Source organism: Echeneis naucrates, chromosome 12 (genome assembly GCF_900963305.1).
Source record: "Echeneis naucrates chromosome 12, fEcheNa1.1, whole genome shotgun sequence".
Classification (NCBI taxonomy): Eukaryota; Metazoa; Chordata; class Actinopteri; order Carangiformes; family Echeneidae; genus Echeneis; species Echeneis naucrates.
This window is the reverse complement of record NC_042522.1, coordinates 3,112,703-3,134,594: the sequence shown is the minus strand read 5'-3', so window position 1 is coordinate 3,134,594 and position 21,892 is coordinate 3,112,703. Positions and strand designations below refer to the sequence as shown.

The window sequence follows — 21,892 nt, the reverse complement described above, 5'->3', positions numbered from 1 at the left end:
TAAACTAAAAAGAGACAGCTGCAAGAAGTGAAGCTTGATCTGGAAATCAAACGCAGGACCCTCAGGAAACTGGACCTGGAATGTTGCTTCCTGACCAGTCTGCTATTAATGTTGTCTGGCAAAATAGGAGCATTTTCCCAGTCAATATCGACAGCCACTTGGGGGGCCCTCTCCTTTCTTAGGCCCAAATGTTATGCAGTACTGTCCATGCAACAATGACATCACAGGCCCCATCCAGGGAAACCCTGAGGTGATGCAGGCACTAAAACTGACGTTTCAGAAGGCCAAAGGCCATCTTGATTCGAGTCCTGGTTTTGCCATGTGCATGGTTCTAGGCCTACTATGGTGGCATATGGTAGCATTTGCTGTATAAAAAGCTCCACTGAGACTCGGGGTGCCCATTCCTCTCCTTTTTTGCTTTTTTAAAGTCTATTTTGGGTGAGAAGTGTACAACACAAGGCACAATAAAATCTTCCCTGACTAATCACTATTCCTAGAGCGTAGCAAGCACAGGGAAGGGTAAACACGTAGAGATAATAATCTTTATGAAAATGTTTATTTATATAACTTGCCAAGACACATTGTATATATAAAATAACAAATAGAGCACTTTCCAGTTTACAGTTGGGAATTATAACATGGGAGCCTATTATAACTGACTCTGCTGGAGTCAGACTCCACAGGGCCTGCAGGTTTTATTTCTTTAGTCTTATTATGGTAACAGCATAAAAGGACAGTTTTTTTCTGACAGATCTGCAGGTTGATGCAACATAACTTTCAGCTGACTTTAAACTGTCAAAAATCTTCAAAAATAAAATCATGATGATAGCTTAAAGTTAAAAAAATATATATTCTGAGGCACTCACCTGGGTCTGGTTTGGCTTATGAGAAAATGTGACAGAAAAGAGAGAAAAAAAAACAACATGCAGGCAAAAAACAATGCAGAAATTAAGTGCAAAGGGCAGACTGTCAAGAAGCTAACAGGAAGCAGCAGCAAAGATGTCAGTGTGATCACAGCACAGTTTATCACTGGGAGCTGGTTAGCGTCTACAGAACGTTTGAATAGTTAAATCTAGGGCTGAAACGATTCCTCGAATAATTTGAGTACCTCGATTATAAAAAATGGTGGAGGAATTCCCTCTGCCTTGAGGAATCACTTAACTTTTAAAAATTTGTGCCAGCAAATACGAATCCCCAGAAGCTGCTGTGTGGTAGGGTGATCTACTAACAGGGTAAAGAACCCTGATCTGAGTTTTTAGAAGCTGCAGAACAGAAAAAATTAGACTGTAAGACAAGAGAAGTGGATACAGGCGGCGCCAGCTAATCATCAGCCTTAAAGATCGATCAGTCAGAGTCGGCTGGTTGATGGTTCATCATTTAACCTAATAGTGATAAAAACCAGGTCCTGCATAAGTTAGGACACATCCACACTACTACATCATCGTTTTAAAATGGCTTTTAATAACCCAAACGTTTCCAATCTGCCCCTTTTATGGGGTTAAAACGTAGTTGGTGGATGTACGTTAGCCTTGGTTAGCTTCTGCTCCTACAGTTAGCCTTGGCTAGTTTCTGTTCCTACAGTTAGCCTTGGTTAGCTTCTGCTCCCACAGTTAGACTTGGTTAGCTTCAGCTCCCACAGTTAGCCTTGGTTAGCTTCAGCTCCTACAGTTAGCCTTGCCAATTCAACAACCTTAACTTGAAGTTAAAACAATGAATGCGCATAGCTTTATTAAATTTAACATTTCAACCGTCATGTCACAAAATATTCTAATGAAAGCTTGGCATGAGAAAAGTATCCAGTGAGGTCTAACTGCTTATTATTTATTATTTAGGAATATCCACTCACACAATAATGAGAAATTACAGATCTTTGTAACTCTTTTTGTAAGTGAATGGATCCAAGTTGTGTTCCACCATAAACCAGTCTTCAAGGCTCATTTTTCTGTAGCTTCTAGAATCGTAGATCAGGGTTCTTTACCCTGTTAGTAGATCACCCTACCACACAGCAGCTTTGGGGCATTTCTTTGTGTTTGCTGGCACACACAGTGACAAAAGACACTTTCACACAATACAAAGTCAATGGAGAGATTGGGGTGGGCGGGGCTTAGATGTGCTCTTTTTCTATGGAGGAAAGATGTGACGACAACTAAGGCGATGATAAAGATAAATGTTGATTGTCCAAAAAAGGAAACCAATTGGTCATTCTTCAGTGAAATGTCTTATTTTCTTATGTATATTTATAATTGCTCTTTAACTAAACAAAAATATGTTTTATCCGATTATTCGATTAATCGATGGAATTTTCAGCAGAATACTCGATCACTAAAATATTCCATAGCAGCAGCCCCAGTTAAATCTATTTAGTTTCTGTTGAAAAGTCAGTTTGCGCCACGATGATAAAACATTTAATGAAAGAACTAAAAATCTAAACCTCTAGTAAACACTGGTCCTTTTCCTCAGTATCTGTTTCTTCACTGACTGCAGCGGCTGAGGAGGGAGATTTTATGTATTTTCCTCCAGATCTAAGGCTTTCATTGTGGTTAGTTACTGCTGGGATATCTGAGTTTATGTTTGTCACACACACATTTGAACTTTGATGATTATACTGTTTAAACGAAACACTTATTTTAATATCTGATTTTATACTTCTCACATGCTTTTGTACTCTTTGATGATTATATTGTTCAAATTTAATGAACTGCTTATGATAGAGAGTGACACTCACATGAATAAAGTAAGAACTGCACAATGTAATGAGGATAGAATACAGAGACATGAATGAAAAACATCTTTTATGAAGTATCTATGTACAGTATATGATGTAACTGTGACCTTCTACTAATTGCTGATTGAATGCAGAAGACACACTGGGATTGTGGGTATTGTGGTTTGTGTCTGTTCTTCTTCTCTTCACACAAAAACTGGGACCATCAACAGCCACGAGGAGCTGATCACAAGAGTGGAGCCAGAAATCATGGGGAGGAAGTGTGCACTCTGAAGAAGAATACACCCACATACCTCATTTCCTTTGTGAAACCATAACATAAGCTGGATCGGGGAAACATAGAGCAGACAGAACTGTGAACTGACGCTGGAGTTGTATGCTGGTCAGGGAAACATAGTCTGGTCCAGAGCTCTGTAAACCATCTCTTTTTCTATAGTCTACTTTACTGTTAGATGTGATAATAAAACATGCGAAACTGATTTGGACATCTCCTGCATCCTTCATCAAACAAATGTGCACGTTCACATATGGATCTCAACATTACTTTCAGGCATGACACAGTAATTAAGAGCACAGAGGTGTTTGTGTAATTGTTATGAGGGATTTAATTCTATCTTTCAGGTCAGTAGGAATAAGCCTTTAACCACTTTAGATTTGGGCTCTAAATAGCCAACATCTAACTGTGGCTAAGGTCTTCAGATCCCAGTGTCAGTCTTTGACACACCATTGTTGGCTAGAAACAAGTTTAACTGAAACATATTGTGCTTATTAATAACACCTGATTAAATGCAGTAATTGATCAGGACTCAACCTTGTTTCTGTTCCTTTCCAGTCTTGACCTTTAACCCTCGATGGAAGAGGGAGGAAAAAGGACATGAACCAGCCAACTGCCTGGTCATCAGCTTGAACATCCTTTCCCCCTGCAGGGTCAAACATTGGCTTCACCAACACAACCAGACCACAAGATGTAAAGACAAACTGGTTTATTTAAATAACTGCTGAGAAAAAAAGGTTCTGCTTGGCAAACAATGCACAACAAATATGAGCTGAGCATATTAACACCAATAATAACTAAGCCTTGTGTGTCTCTGTTTGACCCTGCAGTGGAAAGTTTCTTGGGTGGGGGTTTATTGCACCTGGAGTCAGCATGCGCTCTAAATGTGAACACCATAATCCACTCCATTTCATGAATGGGCGGAGCTTATTTGGCAGTAATGACCACTGGCACGTCAGTGGTGGTGTCAGGTCCTGCCCCCTCTTCATCCGATTCACTCTCATCTGAGTCGCTGTCGGCAGCTCCAGGCGTGGCTGTGGCCTCCTCGCTGCTCTGACTCTCCTCATCCTCAGACTCTTGGCTGGTGCTGGTGCTGGTGCTGGCAGTGCTGGCACTCTCGTCTTCCTCCTCCTCTGGAATGGATGCCTGGCTGGGACTGAGGTCCTGGTCATGAGATGTGGCTTCCAGGCCCTGGCTCTCCACCTCAGGGGTGCTGCTGTCCTCCTCCAGGATGTCAGAGTGGACCTGAAGTGCCTGGAGGTGAGGCAGGAAAGGCTTTGTTAGAGCTTTGTTAGCTTCATCTCTACAATAATATATATTAAGAAAAAAAAGTCAAAAAAGCTTAGTACAAAATTGATTGAGCTTAATTCAATTTTAGCAACATTTTTTAACGCCACCTTCAACTCCAGTTGTCATGAAAATACTTTCCCAGATAACCTTTTTCATGGGAAATGAAAACTGAGCACAAGGACGAACTAGCCACTAGGAAGATTTTTACATTTTAACTGGCTGTCACCGTACTCACACTAACATGTACCTTATACACCTTCAGCGACTTCTCCACCTCGTTACCATCGGTCATGTCGTAGGCTGTTTTCTTTCCTGTGTCGACAAACTCGTAAGACTTGTAGGGGGCGGGATTCTTGTAGGATTTTTCCTCCACGTAGACGATGGATTTGTAGTCACTGGGGTAGCCTCCCAGGTTGTCACCCCGGGCTGTGTCGGTGACGATGGTTGGCACAATGGGATCCGCGGTGGGGTCAATCACAGGCTCCTCTGTGATGATCACAGGACTGGCAGTTGTGGGAGCTGGAGTGGAAGACTCGCCTGACTCTGAGTTGTCATTGGATTCATCTTCATCAGTGTCCTGCAGTCACAAAGTCAGAGGTGATTAAAAAGTGGATTCAGTAGTTTGGGCATCCTAGCTGGATCAAACCAGAACATCATAGAAAGTCCTAAATCCTGTTGGACCGGCAGTACGGTTTGCCGTTGTTATTGAGCAATAACCAAAAAAAATAAATCAATAAAAATTTATTTTGTTCCTCTAATCTGGAGCGACTGCATTAATAAAATTCAAAATATACCAGAAACCTCTAACATCAGATAGATTTTAGTTATCCCAAGGGAAAGTCTTTCACTTACATAGATCACTCACACAACAAGGAGAAAATGAGACATACATGATGTGTTTCCTTTCCTACACGTGGAAAAACACCGGCAGTAGCCCTCACTAGTAAAACTAAACTGAGGCTTATTCTGTGGACTCAGCAGCCACCTGTGTGCTATACAGTATATATAACGTAACTAAAGTAGGGTTGTACTCACTTCCTCTTTATCATCATCGTCATCATCTTCGCTGTCATTGCTGTCAACAGAGGCTGTGTCTGGAGCTGAGGTTGAGTCTGCTGCCACCTGCTGCCAAAAGCCACCATTACACAGGGTCAAAAAGGACACCAGAGTTCTGATAAATTATGAATGACTGGGTTTAATCTGTGCATTTGTTTTGACTTACTTCAGCCTCGTCTGAGTTCTCGTTGCTCTCGTCTGAGCTGGCAGCAGCCACAACGTTCTGTCACATCAGAGACATGTCATATTTGGTTAGTCAGTGTTAAGCTGCAAAGAACTCAGATTGATTAAGGAAATGAGGGGGTATGGCAGCTCACAGAGAAATGAAATACCAACTGGGATTGATGGATGAAACCACCATAGGCCCTGCTGTGTTCACTCTAGTCTGAGAGTTTTCTGTGTAATCTTTATTTATAAAATGTACGAAATTGAGTGAGGGTTTTTTTCTGGGTCTCTGGGGGTCTGGGGCAGTTCCTTGCCTTGTCTGATTTGTAATCCAGATTTGAGTGAATAAACTGTTAAACAAAGTGGCAAACCAGAGAGAGCAGAAAATAAAAAGAGTGAACGGATGAAGTGAAGAAATAGTTTACCAGGGAAGGTGCTGCAACACCCTGGGCATCCACTGCTGCCTGTTTCCGGATGGCCGGGGCTGCTTGTTGTCTGACCTGTTGACAACATCAGTCAGCATGGATATCTCTCTGGAAGGCTCTCTCTCTCCCTCTCACTAGATACTCACCACTTCTTCAGAGCTCTCTGAACTGTCAGAAGTCTTTCTTGCCTGTAAAGACAAACATACAACAAGAATCAGAAATGGTAATTCGAGTAAATGAATCAATTGCAATTTCGGATATGCAATGTTTCATTTAGAATCAAAGATGAGGATGAAGATGAAGATGACACACCGGCCTGCAGAGGACTGTGGCGAAGAGAAGAATGAAAACAAGAGCCACTTTCATTGTGTCACAGTTTGGTTTCTGGATGGGAAGATGAACAGAATCACTCAGGTTAAAGACAGAGGACAAAAAATCTGGAACAATAACACAATAAAACATAATCATGATACACTGAAGTCGTCCAACACCAAAATACTCACGCAGAGGCCATAACTTCACAGGAAACACAATGACATGTCAAACTGAAAACGTCTTGTCAGTAAATCCCCTCACTTAGATGCTTTCCTAGAAATGGAGGCCATGTTGTCACATGACGGTTAACTAGTACTGGTACTTCCTGAGGCCTTGTTCTGTTGCAGGAAGTCTTTAAGTCCTTAATTACAGAGAAATGCGCCGTGGATAACTCAATACAGTGAAACATTTTCTCTTTCATCAGTGCAAGAAAATCACATCATTGTGGAGTGTGGTTTGTTAAACTATGGGACAGGGTGTTTCTGTCTCTTTCTGGTCCTTGACTTGAGCCTGTGGGTGTTTTTAGTTACTGCTGTCCCAGTCTAGTTTACATTTCCATCAGTCATTCCATACAGCACCTTCTCAGGGAGTAGGCATGAGTATGGAGACTTCACAGGTTTAAAATTAGACATTCATCAGGACATATTCATCTTCAAAGGAGGCAGAATTCCTTTTGAACTCAGTGACTTACTTCGGGTTTATCATAGCTGTTAAACTGAAACATAAATACAGTAAACTGCCAAACTGACATCAAGAAAGTGGTACACAATGGATAAATCTGAGATTGTGTAATTTTCTATTTGTCAGAAAAGGGTTCACTAGCATCCTACACCCGCCTGTCAGAGCAGTTTTTAATCAGCACTACTCAGAAAGTGATATACTGTATGGTGTTTGTTAGGTACTATACTCATTTGCAATTAATACAGACTGGTAATACTGCACAGCAGCAGGATGATGTGTGTGTGTGTGTACATGTGTGTGTGTGTGTGAATGAGTCAAAATAAAATGTGTGTGATCATGTTTTTGATACACACTCCACAGTGTTGCAGCAGTGAAAGCAGCAAATTTCTTCCAAGGTTCAGTGTTTTAATGGGATTTATCAACAAATAGCTACAGTAACCTCAATCTAAGGACCCTGTTTACCTCAACCTGAGCGAAATATCAGAAAATATCATTATTGTGCATCAGTATTGTCACTGCAGGTATTAAACTGGATTAACTGCAACTTTTAAGAACACATTTTTCACCCCCCTCCCTCTCTGAGGCTCTATGTTGGTGTATGATGTAGGAGGGGCAGTCTGAGTGTCTGCGTCTATCTTTAATCATGGACTCTTCCTATACTATGTAATTCACAGGTTATAACTGGAAAGCCACAGTACAGCAGAAACATGAAAGACACCCTTTAGACTGTGTGTGTGTGTGTGTCAGCTATCCTTGTGAGGACCACGAGCCTAGTCCTCTCTGGTTACCTTGAATAGACTGAGAAATAAGTTTATTTCTGATCGAAATTAAGAAAATCAACATAGGGTGGCAGACCTGGGGAGCCTGGGTCCTGGTGATGGTCTCACTCATATTTATCGAAGGCCCACATGCAGGTGTGGTTTAACTTGGGTCACATCATGGAGACTTGATGAATCCTGCCTAAAATGGGCTGAGCCGTTCTTTCATTCCATCACTATGTAAACCCTCCGGACTGACTTAATCCTGAGTGAGGTAACAGGAAAAGCTCAGCATCCTTCAGTCCACCAGCTCCTACCAGCACCACCTGCTTCCCTTCTCCTGTCCTCTTTCCACATCTTCTCCGTCCTTTGTTCCCCCCTGTATTCACTGAGGTGTAGCACTGCCCTCCCTGCCACATAAAGCTCATTCCACTCTATAAAGATCAACCATCTGGTGATGGTCACACACGCACTGAAATAATAAAATATTTAGCTGCAAGGCTGGAACTGCAACAGTCTCATATAATGTTGACACCCTGTGGTGTTAAACTATGAGAACAAATACAGACAAAAAAAATTAAACCCAAGAGGAAACCGTCCAACATGCTTTCATTCATCTGGTAGCAGTTGTAAAAAGACTTTAGGGGTTGATGTAGACATCTGGGTTCTAATGCACTACTGAAATTTTCTCTCTACACCTGTGGAATATGGATTTTTCATTAATTCATTCATCTTCTACCGCTTATCTGTCTCTGGGTCATGGGGGGTGCTCACACTGGGTGAGGGTGGGGTCACCCCCATCCATCACAGGACCAACACACAGAGACAGACAGAGACCAACAACCACTCACACTCAGACCTACGGACAAACATGATGTCCCACGTGTCCACATTGGGTGAGTTAAAATAAATAAATAAATAAATAAACAGATTTGTTTTTCCTAAATTACCAATTTGTTCTGTTGTTGTTCTTATTTATGAGTTCCTTTGAAGAGACCCCAAATAGAATCAAATCAAACTCTGGTAATATGGGATGGGCCTAAACAACCAAGATCCCTCTGAGCTATGCCAGCTCTTATGTATGAAAGTGGCACTTTGCAAAAGTTTGGTTTCATGTGTGACTTTGGGTTTGATTCAGAAATGAATTTAACTCTGTAAGTTCCACACCTACAGGAAGAAGCTGAATCTCTTTCAAACTCCTCAGCTCTGAACACTGAGCTGGTAGTTAATCAGTTTGTGTCTGTGTGTGTGTGGTCAGGGTCGGTGTGGGTGGCCAACTCTAGACCTGGTCATAGATGAGGCCAGTTTCAATTGGCCCAAAGCTTCCGCTTCCTGCCCAGCTGGCACTGTGACGCTATTCAGCCAATCAAACACAACCGCCCCAGCTTCACCTCTGACCAATCACAAGCTGACTTTCACAAACAGTTACATCTTAAAAAAGAATTCACAATGAACTACAATAAGGTGTGGCATTTTTACAGTGGACACCCAAAACCTTGTGGTTGTAATGTGAGTTTGATGGACAGCACATTTTATTTTCCAATGATATGACAAAATCTAAATCTTTGTTATATCATCCAGAGAAATTCATCTTTCCACCAAGTATAATGTGAAATCATCTTGTCAATGTCACTGTTCATGGGCCTTAGTGAGCCAGTATCAGTGTCTGCTAACCACACTGTGAAGTAAAGCAGATTGCAGTGAGTCAAATTTACAGTTTCAAAGTTTTTAAATGATTTGATTTATGGTGGAACTGAAATCAAAATTCTTCTGAATTATATATTTTATACAACTTTGTGGGACAAACAAAAATTTTGGTTTAAATTTTTATGATGATGAGTCTTTGAACTCTATTTGTGAAACGTATTCTAGACTATTTCATACATTCACAATATAACAACAAAAAATGTATACTGCAAAAACATTATATGGCCAAAAGTACACAGACACTCAGCCTGTTTACCATATGAGATGAAGGGATGTGTCCAGGATCGTGATCACGACTTCCCACCTGGATGAGTGAAGTCCGTCACTGATGCTGGTGGCAAAGCCTGACTCACTGTCAGTGTTTATGTATAGTATATGTGCAGCTGGCTTCATCATATTGAAAACAAACAAACAGTCATTTCTAATTGTTGGAGTTCACCTATTGTCCGAGATTTTGCTAAATGCTGCACCACTAAGATTTCTTTCAATGGAAACAAAGGGCCTAAATCATGAAAAAGAAGCCTGACCAGATTTTCACATACTTGTGTTTAATATGCCTAAAAGAACTTCAAATTTCCAAATATAACAGCTTTTATGCTAAAAAAAAAACCCAAAACACATTTCCAGAAACTTAAATCAATATTAGCCTGAGCATCCTTCCCTCATCCCAACACTGCTGCAACGGACAAACAATGTGGACATTGAGTTTTAAATATTCATTCTGACCTTGTTTGCAGTAGAACGTTTCAGGAGTTTAGCAGCTGCAGGAACGTCAGCGCAGAGTTGATTTGTCTTTAGTTTATCTCCTGGGTTTCCCTGGACGTTGTTTGCTGCTCAGTGATGGTACTGCTGAAGTCAACTCAACGATTATAAACCCTCCAGCTTCTGGCACTAGCCAATCAGCTCACAGCTTGTGATGTCATGAGGTTAACCGCTGGTCCACCTCTCCTCTCTCTCTCCCACTCTTCCTGTGGTTGGCTGTGGTGCTGTGGGGGCAAATACACTCACATATACACACAAACACACACACACACATAATTCAAAGACGGATAAATGTGTAAAGACATGCAAACATTTACAGTTCAGACAGAGGCATGTTAAAGTACTTTTTCTGTTTCAAACACACACACACACATTCCCTCATTCTTGAAGTTAATTTAAGGACTTGCAGTGACAAGCTTTGGGAAAAAAAACAGCAGCATATAGTGATGGCGGTATGGCAATGAATCAGCTTCCTCACAGACAGAGGAAAATCATCTGACTGAGGTCTCTGGGTAGATGAGAATTTGTCTCAAACACCAGACTCATTTGTCTTAAACTGTCAAACAAAGGGTGGGGAAGGCTTTTTTCCTTTATGTATGTGCCTTTCTATATCAAAATCACACAAAATAAAATTGCTGCATTTCTTAACTAAGCTCAATTAATCTCAAAGTAATCATTGAATTTATAAGTGGAGAACACAAAGCAATAGAAATAGGACGATTACATAACAATCCTTACCAGCATGTATGATAATAACAGTTGATATGATATGAAACTAAACCGTGAAAACATGAGATGTGGGTCCAAGGTCACCAACCAAGCCTCCGTAGACACCTATCATAGGGGGACATCCACCATATGGCCACATGACTACAGTTGCAGGATTAGGTCATGATTAATCATGTGCACTAACAAAGCCAAAGACAAGCAGTTGAAAACCAAATCTTGGTGAGTTGGTTAAAGTGTACTTTCTTTCAGAATCATAATGGAAAAGTCTCCAGACACATTAAAGCTTTGATCAGATGATGGTTTTAGTTCAAAAGGTTATTGTCATGCAATCATGAACATCTGCAGCTAATTTCCTTTTATCCAATAGGTACTAAGGCAACACGCTTTGTCTCACTTTGTTCAATTTGGACATTGTGAGTTTATGAAACTTAATTTCTTCACCTTTCAACATCTGGCAGAAGGGGAAAAGAACACTAATGTCACTTTAATAACGAGGTGATAATACTGAAAACTACATATTAACACACATTTACACTACATGCTCTTTGTTAATGTTGACATTTTGCTAACCGTTAACATTCATGCTAATGTTAGACTATTTGTCTTGCTACTTTAAATGATTTCTGGGAAATAGTGCAACATAAATGTTAGCCATTAGGAAAATGTCAGCTGTCTATGTATAAACCACCTGAATACATCATTGGACGAGTTCACCAACTATAAGAACAAGAAAGTGGACAAACTGCAGCAGCAAACACTGGAGCCAGTTTTCCAATGAGTTAAATTCAATGAAGGCTAGACACCCTGAAGAGATGTTATTCATTTTAATTTCTTAAGTTGCTGCTATTCTCCAGTTTATAATGTTATTATACTATTGACACATTTAACTGTCTAATTTTACGTGGATACAGTGTAAGTTCTTTTTTAAGGAATTACTTATTCATATGACAGTTAGGGTACATTAAGCAGACCCCATGATTTCATGTCTTTGTTCATATTTTAAAGAGTTTAACCTGAAGTAGGCAACAACACAGCTGTCACATCACACCACATCCATACAGTTGTATACCATTTTTTTAACTCATCAGTTTGGTACACGGCTGTGCTGCATAAAAAAAATGAACGACTAAACAATGAAATGATGAATCAGAATCAGCTTTATTTGCAAAGCACGTGAACACATACAAGGGATTCTTTGCCAGTAGTTGTTGTCTCTCGAGGGTGAAAAATAACAAATTTGAAATAGACATTTAAAAATGTTTAAAATAATGAAATCTCACAATAAAAATAGTTGTATTGTGCAAGCAAGCTAGCTATTAGTGTTCATGAGGGTGACTGCTACAGGCAAAAAGCTGCTCTGGTGCTGATGTTTTCCTCCCACTTCAGAACCTGAGAGATGGTGGTGCCCAGGAATCTGAAGCTCTTGTCTGTTGCAACAGGACTGCTGAGGGCTGCGAGTGGGGGCAGAGCCGGGGGATGTTGCCTGAACACTATTATCATCTCCATTGCTCCAATTTTTTCTGACTGCACCAGAGCACCAGCTGGTCTGCAGACTCGTTACCGTCCTGGATGAGACCGATGACAGTGGTGTCAGCTGAAAATTTGGGTCTGTGGAGGTGCAGTCATTTGTATACAGGGACAAAAGCAGTGGAGAGAGAACACACCCCTGTGGGGGCACCAGTGCTCATAATCCTGGCATCTGAAGGTCGTGGGGACCATGGTATTGAACGCCAAAGTGAAGTCTGCAAACAGGATCTGTGAATACGTCCACAGATGATCCAGGTGCTGCAGGATGTAATACAGTCCCATGTTGACTGCATCGTCTGCAGACCTATTTGCCCGATAGACAAACTGCAGGGGTCCAGCAGGTCCCTTGTGAGGGACTTCAGATGGGCCAACACCAGGTGTTGCAGATGTCTGCACTACATGACGGTGGCCATTCAGTCCAGTGATGGTGGGTTTCTTGGGGACTGGGATGATGGTGGAGCACTTGAAACAAGAGGGCCCCTCCCCTCTCTCAACTCCAGAGATCTATTGAAGATCTGAGTGAAGATGGGGCCAGCTGATCTGTACAGGCCTGCAGGCAGGAGGGGGCACTCCGTCTGGGCCTGGAGCTTTCCTGGCCCTCTGTCTGTGGAACTTTCCCTCACTGAGTTGAAGTCTCTGTGAGTCAGGGGGCTGGAGTCGCGGGGGAGAGGGGGGGTTGGTGAGGTGGGTGCTGTAATAGGGGTCTGGGTGTTGATGGTAGACGTTCCCTGGGGGCCTAACAATAAATCTGTAGTTGCTAAGATATTTCGGAGGTGGACTGACAGACCAACTTTACCACCCCCTTCGGGGTTTCAGGCAAGTCCCTGACAGGTGATGTAAGATGTGTAATTGCTCAGACAGACCCTGCTGACTTAAATGTATAAATGAAACAAAGTTGGGAGAACGTATTTCAAAGAGAGATTAAAAACAGCAGTTAGTGTCAGACATGTCTGAGTCCTCATGTGATTTATTTTTTACTCACACTTGAGACGAATCATTAAACCTGATTGGCTCAGGCGGTGAAGCTCCTGCACAATTAAACCTACAATTACATTAGAATGTCTGAGAGTTGGTGTCTGACACACTGACACAATGTACTCATATGTCTCTACTAACACACCAGCTCTTACATAAGGAGAGAACATTTCAGTGCACTGCCTGTATACACATTTGGTGTAAACAGCTTATGGACCAATAAGCTTGGACTGAATTATTCCTCTACAGATGCTATTTAGTAATAATATTTATAATAATAGGTTTAAAGTAAAGATGGAATTTAAGTGTGCATTGTATACAGATATGATTTACATTACGACAGTCACAACTAGTTGATGCCCGTCGTCATGTGCAGACTCACTGTATTTATCCTGTATGTTTCTTTTTCTTATTATTCCTCTTATGTCAAAATGTTGTCCCTTGTCCTGGGGTTTTAGAAAACCACAGGGAAGTTATATATCAAAATATGCGGCCCGGTCTCAATTGGTGTGCTGTGTATTTTCTCTGACAGTTAGGTATTTTTGGCAGCGTAAGTGGCAAAAAAGTGGCCAAAAAATTAGTTGGCAATACACGTGTGTGTATTTGTGTGTAGTTTGAATATCAAATTTTCAGCCTTTTTTTTAAAACTGTACTATTTCACCATACTTACAGCTGTAGATACCGTTAAAATATTAAAAAGTAAAAAGGGTTTCTCACCCCTATTGCTACACAAAGCAGAAAAATGGACACACACAGGAAGATGGCTGTGTTGCAATGAGAAGGATTGAGAGGCCATCTTTGGTTGGGCGTACATTTTGAAGCCACGGGGAGCCAATCAGGAAACAGCAGCCAGGACCTATTTTCCACAGAGGCCCACAAACTCATACACACTTTAAACTATTTCATAGCTTCTATAGTTTTTGAGCGGTAACACCGTTTTGACAGATTTTCCGTTCATAAAGAGTTTGTATGGCACAGACTGTTCAGAGTTAGAGTGGTGTGTAGTTTTTTTGGTTGGAGAGCTGAGGTGAAAGTGATCTGAATAGATATTATAAATTGTCCTCACAGGCACATAGTTTGAGCTGGCCACACTATTTTCTTTCCAAAGGAATAGAGATTCTTGTTGTGTTTCAGACTATGTTTCTACTTTAACAGTGAGCCGAACAGAATTTAATATCCACCGTCCATTTCTCAGGAAAAAAGCTGAACTTTTTGCTTTTTACATCGCTGTCTCGTCCACATTTTCAGTTCTACAAACACCAAAAACAATACACTGGTTCAGGGACTTGTTGTAGCATTCGCTGTATGGACAGTTTTGTCAGAAATCACCACAGTTTGAGGGCTCCACTGAGTGTGTGTGCTGCAGAGACAGACTCCTTTCATATGAAAGTACTTTATCAACTGTCATGGACACACACACACACACACAGGGTTAAAGCCAATGTTGTTCACTTTGTAAATACATTACTGTGCAACAGAGACAAACACAGACACAGTCACACAGACATATCCAGACATACACGCACAGCCAGACATGTCATGTTGATGAGTGACTGACAAGGACGACAAAAAGGTCTGTCTTGTCTGGTCGGTCAAAATTTTATGAAGAGTTTGGTCTAGACCTGCTCTATATGTAACTTTGTTTTGATTTGGTGCTACATAAATAAATCAGATTTGATTTGATTCAATCTTGGAGATTAGTTGAAGGTGGCATTTCTTCATCCATGCAGATACATGTGCAATTTTTTGTAAAACATCATATTATATGTGATAGGATCACACAGATTTTCTCATCCTTGGATGATAGATGTATGAAAGATTAATACTCAACCCTAACCCTCCCTAACCCACTCATTCAAAATAACACACTATCATCATATATTAACATTTGCTAAAATATAAATTCTAGTGAAAGAATTCTAACCAACAATATAAAATTACAAATGTATATTTAGTCCTTATTTCCAGGAGCTGGCAGCTGTTCTCATTAAATAGCAGTATTAAATCCAGTGTACACATCACCAACTCAGCACCAAGTACTGAGGAATAAACACACAGAAGTGCTTGATGTTGGTATGATTGTTGTGGGAAACAGTCTCTTATTTTCCTGCAGCTGTTCCAGATGGTGGAATTGGACAAATGCAGGTGCGTACACATCAAATGGGATTTTTCTGCTTTGGTTACATTTTTAATGGACCTAAATAAGTGATTCAGCATAGTAATAACAGGACACACGCATTGTTCAGAATGGAGAAAAAAGCTGATGGATATGTATCCAATAAACACATTAAAGACACACTTGCTGCAGTTTGTCTGTCAACACAATTAGTCCATGGATTAACTCTCACACACACACACACACACACACACACTGACAGCCTGATTACAATAACACAGCATGTTAAACTCTGACAGCTTGATGATTTTTCTCGAGAGATGCAAACATACGATTACAAAACAAGGCAAATCAAAGCTTTTTCCATCTGTCGACACATCAATGTATGCTGCACATGAACAACTCACACGTGTGTGAGTTTCCTGGAAATGGGTTAAAGCTGAAAAAAGTAGCACGAGACAGCAGACAGGCATGTCTGGGATGGCTATGTCTGAACATGCTACTGCAGTCTCTGCCTAATCAAAGAAAGGTTATTTTTCTGTACAAAGTGAGCTTATTTGTGGTCTTGTGTTTTGGTTTCAGTATTTGCTGTGTTTGTGTTTTACTGTCAAAACTGTACTGCAGCTAAATAGCTCTAACTTAACTGCTACTGCTAGTTAGCGTAATGTAGCCCTAGATTAGCCAACAAATAACTGAATGAATAACGTTAACTTTAATAAGTGATCCATCTCATTAGTTTCAACTTCAAACTTCTAGATCAAGATCTGACCGGTCTTTGAGAAGCCAGGCCAGCAGGTCATTATAACCCATCATTAGATTTTGTTGCTACGCGACATCTAGTGGTGACATCCTGTTCCACCGAGTTAGGCCCATTAGTATTATTGTAACCATGGCAACAAAAGTGAAGGGAATGTTACTTAAACAAAACAGCAATGGTTCCCCAAACCTAGACTAAAAGAGTCCGGGGTTTTTCCTCATAACCATGACAACCAGGCCAATCCACCACATTAGGAGGATGTACCTGTGAAGGTCTTCCAAAGTAAAAGCTGCTTCTGACAAACACTGAGCTTGTGTCGGAGTTCTTTCTTTACTAACCTGTTGGGTAGAACATGACATGTTGTCCTTCCACAGTTTCTGGTCTGCTGTGAGGAGCTTCTCTGCATCAGGGCGTAGTGCTCAACCACAGGACACAGGTCCCAAAGGTCAATGACATATGGACAGTCAATATGATCAACACAGGTATGAAAAGTTCACTATGTGTGTGTGTGTGTCTGTGTGTAGAAGTAATAAAGAAGGAATTGGTGAGACCAAACAGCCTGTAGAAGAAAATGCCAACTAAGGCAAACTGCCGCAGACGAAAAAAAAAAAAAAAATTCAACAGTAAAACATCAACCGTGATGAATGGAGAATGGACTGGTCTGGGACACTGAGTCCCCTGTAATCTACGGTTTCCAGCATTAGGAACAAAAAACAAATATGAGTGGTGTGAATTGGTGGTGAATAATGTTTATTTGGAAAAATACAAAAATGTCATTTCATAGTTCAATAAAATTGCCCAAAAAAGGACTGAAGCGTGAATAAAAACAGATCAAGTGGGCTAATATTTATACTCTGAGAGGTGCTCACGCCATTGTGTATGTGTGCATGAATGGGTATATAAATTACAATCTGGATGCTCCCCCAATAAACACTGATTCTATTTCCTGCAACACGACCACAAATATATTATCTCATCGTCTAATCACTGTCATTTATTGTTTGTGTTAACTCGTGCCAGTCAAGAATGCATGAATCACCAAAGAAGAATGGAAAGGACTCACTCAGACCTACAAACAATTTAGAGTCACCAGTTAACCCAAACATGATGTCTTTGGATGGAAGGAGGAAACCCACACAGACAGGGAGAACATGCTCCCTGTCTGTGCAGAAAGGCCCCAGGCTGGGAACTGAACCCATGACCTTCTTATTGTGGGACGACAGCTCTAACAGCTATGTCGCCACTCTCCTCATAACCCACAGTGTGGAAATATTACTTTTAATAACATTAATTGACATTTGATGATATTAATAAGGCTGTGTTAATCCTTTAATAGAACCCAAGTCCATCAACTTTTGTTATCATAAAAATATATATGAGAGTATTAATGGATGGTGGGAAAAGTCTGGCTACTGGTGGAAATGGAACAACTCCCTTCATGCACTTTCACACATGCAATGAAAGTACATGTTGTATTCACTGCATCAAAACACACACACACACAGACTGCAGGCTATAAATGTGGTAGCATACTGGCTGGCAGACAGTGGAACAAAGCATAAACGAGGAAAGTGAGAAACCAGCCATGATAAGGACTTTCCCAGACACTTTGTGTGTGTGTGTGTGTGTGTGTGTGTGTGTTTTGTATTTCTTTGCAGACTAAACTTCACAATACTATACAGAGGAAGAAAATCCTTAACACTTTGCTCCAGCGCTTCTCCAACAGCAGATCACCCAAAACCTGCCAATGCTCAGAGAATTTTTACTAAATGATACCACCATCACCACGTGTTTCTGCTAACACCTTAATATTGATGTGAAGATGTGACAGAAAACTAAACCCAAATTAGACCTGTTGATGTCCCATTGACACGTTCCCTGTTGCTTTTGTGTTTAGTCTGCAGCTGATATGTCTGACAGATGTGAAAAAACACTCATCCCTCATACAGTTTATTAGTGAGCTGTTGCAAGAGCATGGAGGCTGTGCTGATATATGGATGATTTTCACTGTTCCCACCTTTACCGCTCTCACCTCATTACTCACACCTAACAATTCTCGGGCTCTCAGTTGGAATTTTCGCTGCCATATTATTTTTGTTAGCGTTGCACAATGACCCTTGTAATATGTTCTGCCGTGAAGGATTCACCACCCAGGAAATGGAGGAAACATTTGTTGACCACATATAAGGGAGCCTTTGAAATGGGGCAGAGTAGTTGAGAAATGAAATGAAGAAACCTCCAAAATCTATGTTTGGCAGGAGCAGCACCACAACAGACACTCATCTGGTTTGAACAGATTTTTCTGCAGCAGATCAGTAACAGCAGGGACCATGCACCCAGAGTGCTCCTCTGGCACACACATAGGGGCACTTGTGCATCAGAAATTGGAGTACATCAGTTCAACAGTAGCCTACTGCCAAAGTGAATGGCTTTTTGATGAGAAAACTGTTCAACAAAAGCCTGTTACTCCTATGTTAAGTCCATATAACTCAACATCTGTAATGCTCCTCTAAACTCCAGAAAAAGACAGCTCACACAACGCTGTCTCACCATTATCACTTCAACTTAGCAACTTTTAGTGCCTGTCAGTGTAATAAGTTATTTACATACTTTTGAATCGCAGTGACAACCACCTTAGTACAGAATACAATATCCATACATGTTGATATAGTCCTGCTTATGTGATTTGCTGGCTGATTATCTCAGCAAGTGAAATAAAAATACTTCCTTATTTATCTGGTATTATCTTTCTGTAGCCTACAGTGTCTTATTTATGGCGGGCACTGAAGCATTTAGTTCAGTCCAAACGGTCATTTCGTGCTAGTGTGCCCTACAGTTTTGTGGCCTGAAAACTACACAATTACTGTTACCTTGTAGTAATATATATAGTTTTGGGTACCATTTTTAATGTCAGTTGTTTTGTTTACTAACTATAGTGTACTGTAGTTTCTCCGCTGGATTGTTATTTTCCAACAAAAACAACAGCTGTGTAGAATCAGAGTTAGAGAACCAAAGTCTACTGCTGTGTGGTGAACTGAACAGCCCAAAGAACAACTCACAGTACGACATTCATCATTGTAAAGCAAAGAGATGGAAGAACATGTCACACTGTGTGGGTATATGTGTTTAATTTTTAATGTACCATTTATTTTATTATTTTGTTGAAGCTGCTACTGTAGTTCTAATCACATTTTGATAGGGGAGGAGTAAAATATCTGCCACTGCCCCTCTGACCTACTTACATCAAAGGAAATGTGCCTTGACCACTGCTTGTTGAGCCCATCTGCTGAGCCACTGATGCTCTTTCTCATGGCTGGGGTCAATGTGTGGAGGTCCTTTGGGTCTGCTGGACTCCCAGGGTGTGTTTTGGATGTTGTACAGGCAGTTCATTCGGGAGGTGGCTTCACAGTTTCTGTAACTGTGGAGCAAACCAACAATATCTTGCCATAAATATGACTACTGTAATGGAGCTGAGGACCTGATCCACCTTTTATTTACAGTATAGAGTTTAATTACACAAGCTGCGGTGTAATTTGTTGTGTCGGTCTGGCACATAGGGCATCTCTAAAAGAGATGACTGAAGCACATGGGAATCAAAAACAAAGAGAAAATAAAACAGTCACACAACAACAAGTGCATGAAGGCTAATGTTGTTGGTGTTTAACTAAAATGATGGTTCAACAACAGTTTGGATCTTCTCGGTTTTAATTTTCCATAAACAAAGTCTGGATAAACCACAGCTGTTGAGGCAGTAAATAAATGCTTTGTGAAAGTGACAAGACTCTGACTTTATGTGGTTGAGGTTGCCTGTTCACTGCATATTACAGTGAACTGTTGAATCCGGTAACACAAACACAGAGCTCAGTAAGAATAATACCCTTAATCTGGTGGAAAGCACTTAAATAAAAACAGTCGCCTTCAAAATGAGGAGGAAACCTAATTCATCTAGAAAGTTACTGCCGATTTTAAAGCAGACATGATTTAAGTGATAGTGGTTAAAGCTGCCCTGAAGGTCGCGGGTTTGGTTCCCGGCCTGGGGCCTTTCCATGCGGAGTCTACATGTTCTCCCTGTGCCTGTATGGGTTTCCTCCCACCATCCAAAGGCATGCATGTTTAGGTTAACTGGTGACTCCAAAATGTCCGTAGGTCTGAGTGTGAGTGTTTGTTGGTCTCTGTGTGTTGGCCCTGTGATGAACCATTGCACAGAGCGAGCTGGGATTGGCTCCAGCACCCCCAGTGACCCAGAAAGAGATAAAGAGGTAGAAGATGAATAAATGAATGAATGAATGATTTAAGTGTCCCAAGTGAAATATTAATTAGCCTGTAAAAAATATAAGAGGCAGAGAAAAACAAACCGTTTCAAGTAAAACGTGCTTTTGAGCAGCAGAAAAATCAAAAATTTTTTGTGTTATTTTTTATCAGATTCTGGTTTCTCAGTGACCACATGTACATCATGCACACACACTCACACTCACATGTAATGAATCAGGTCACCATTCTTTCAAAGCCTCCAGTTTTTAATTTGGCTGTCACTTTCTTGGTTCTTTGTTTTTCACATTTTCAGAAGAAGGTGGAGCTGAAGGAGTGATGGCTGGATCTGACCTGGTCTGTACCCTATCCTGATTGGAGAAGTATGGTCAAGTTCACAGACTACAATACAATATTTTTAAAACCAGTGGAGTAGCCCTGACGGCCATTAGATAGAATTTAAGTTATTTCAACATTGTTTCCCAGTCCTGCTGTGATCTCAACCTGCCCCCCAGTGTTTCTTGTGCCACCCGCCCTCACTCCTCTTTTCCCCTTTGTGTCCTCTGTGTGTGTCTGTGTATGTGGATGTCTCCCTCTCACCACACTGATGACAGCCTGACACACCTTTAGCTAATCTATCAGCAAGTTCATTTGCTTCTGGAAATTGAATCTTTACTTGAGAAATGTCTCAGTAATTGCTGCTGGTGCTCTTTGTGTTGGATGTATACTGGTGTGGAGTAGAGCAGGTCCCAAAGAGAAGAGGAAGCTAGTTGTAGAGCAGGTTTGTAGACAGGAGGAAATATTAAGGAGTGCGAGGGCAGTGGCTCAGGCTAAGCAGGAACAGTGGTTGAACTGAGAAGGTGTAGAGAAGAAAGAGCTTAGTTGGAAAGAGCTGCGGAGTATGGAGGAAAGTAGGATTAGATTTTTGATAGGGGCAACATATGATGTATTGCCAACTCCCCAGAACCTAAAACTCTGGGTAAATGGAGACCCTTTATGTTCGTTGTGTTCAGGTACTGCAACTCTAAAGCACATCTTGTCAGGTTGTAAGGTTAGTCTCTCACAAGGCCGATATACGTGGCGATATAACCAGGTTTTTTAAAAGCTTAGCTGCAGGCATTGAAGATATACGGAGTCAGGCAATTTTAATACAAAGAGAGTTGCAATTCAGTTTGTTCAGGAAGGAGGGAAAGTTAATAAGTTAATAAGGAAGCAAGGCAGCTTAGAGGATGCCAGTGACTGGGAGATGCAGGTGGATTTAGGAGGAAAGTTTGATGTTCCTCAGGAAATAGCCTGTACAGAGCTAAGGCCTGATATAATTTTGTGTTCTAGGAGTAGAAAGAAAGTATATTTCATAGAGCTGACTGTGCTGTGGGAGGATT

At 41.0% G+C, this 21,892-nt stretch overlaps 1 protein-coding gene across 2 annotated transcripts; it reads right to left on the bottom strand.

Moving 5' to 3' along the window:
* Positions 1-537: 537 nt before the first annotated feature.
* On the bottom strand, positions 538-10,241 carry LOC115052436 (acidic repeat-containing protein-like). 2 transcript variants are annotated; one of them, XM_029516532.1, is made up of 8 exons: positions 10,123-10,241; positions 6,248-6,319; positions 6,082-6,123; positions 5,936-6,010; positions 5,512-5,568; positions 5,325-5,414; positions 4,537-4,866; positions 538-4,253 (listed from the first exon to the last, which is right to left on the bottom strand). In XM_029516532.1, exons 2-8 carry the CDS (start codon positions 6,299-6,301, stop codon positions 3,927-3,929), a joined length of 975 nt encoding a protein of 324 aa, XP_029372392.1. In that variant the 5' UTR covers positions 6,302-6,319; positions 10,123-10,241; the 3' UTR covers positions 538-3,926. The 2 variants fall into 2 exon arrangements, with proteins under 2 accessions (XP_029372392.1, XP_029372393.1); XM_029516533.1 differs by having other exon boundaries at positions 5,325-5,411.
* Between the last annotated feature and the right edge of the window lie 11,651 nt (positions 10,242-21,892).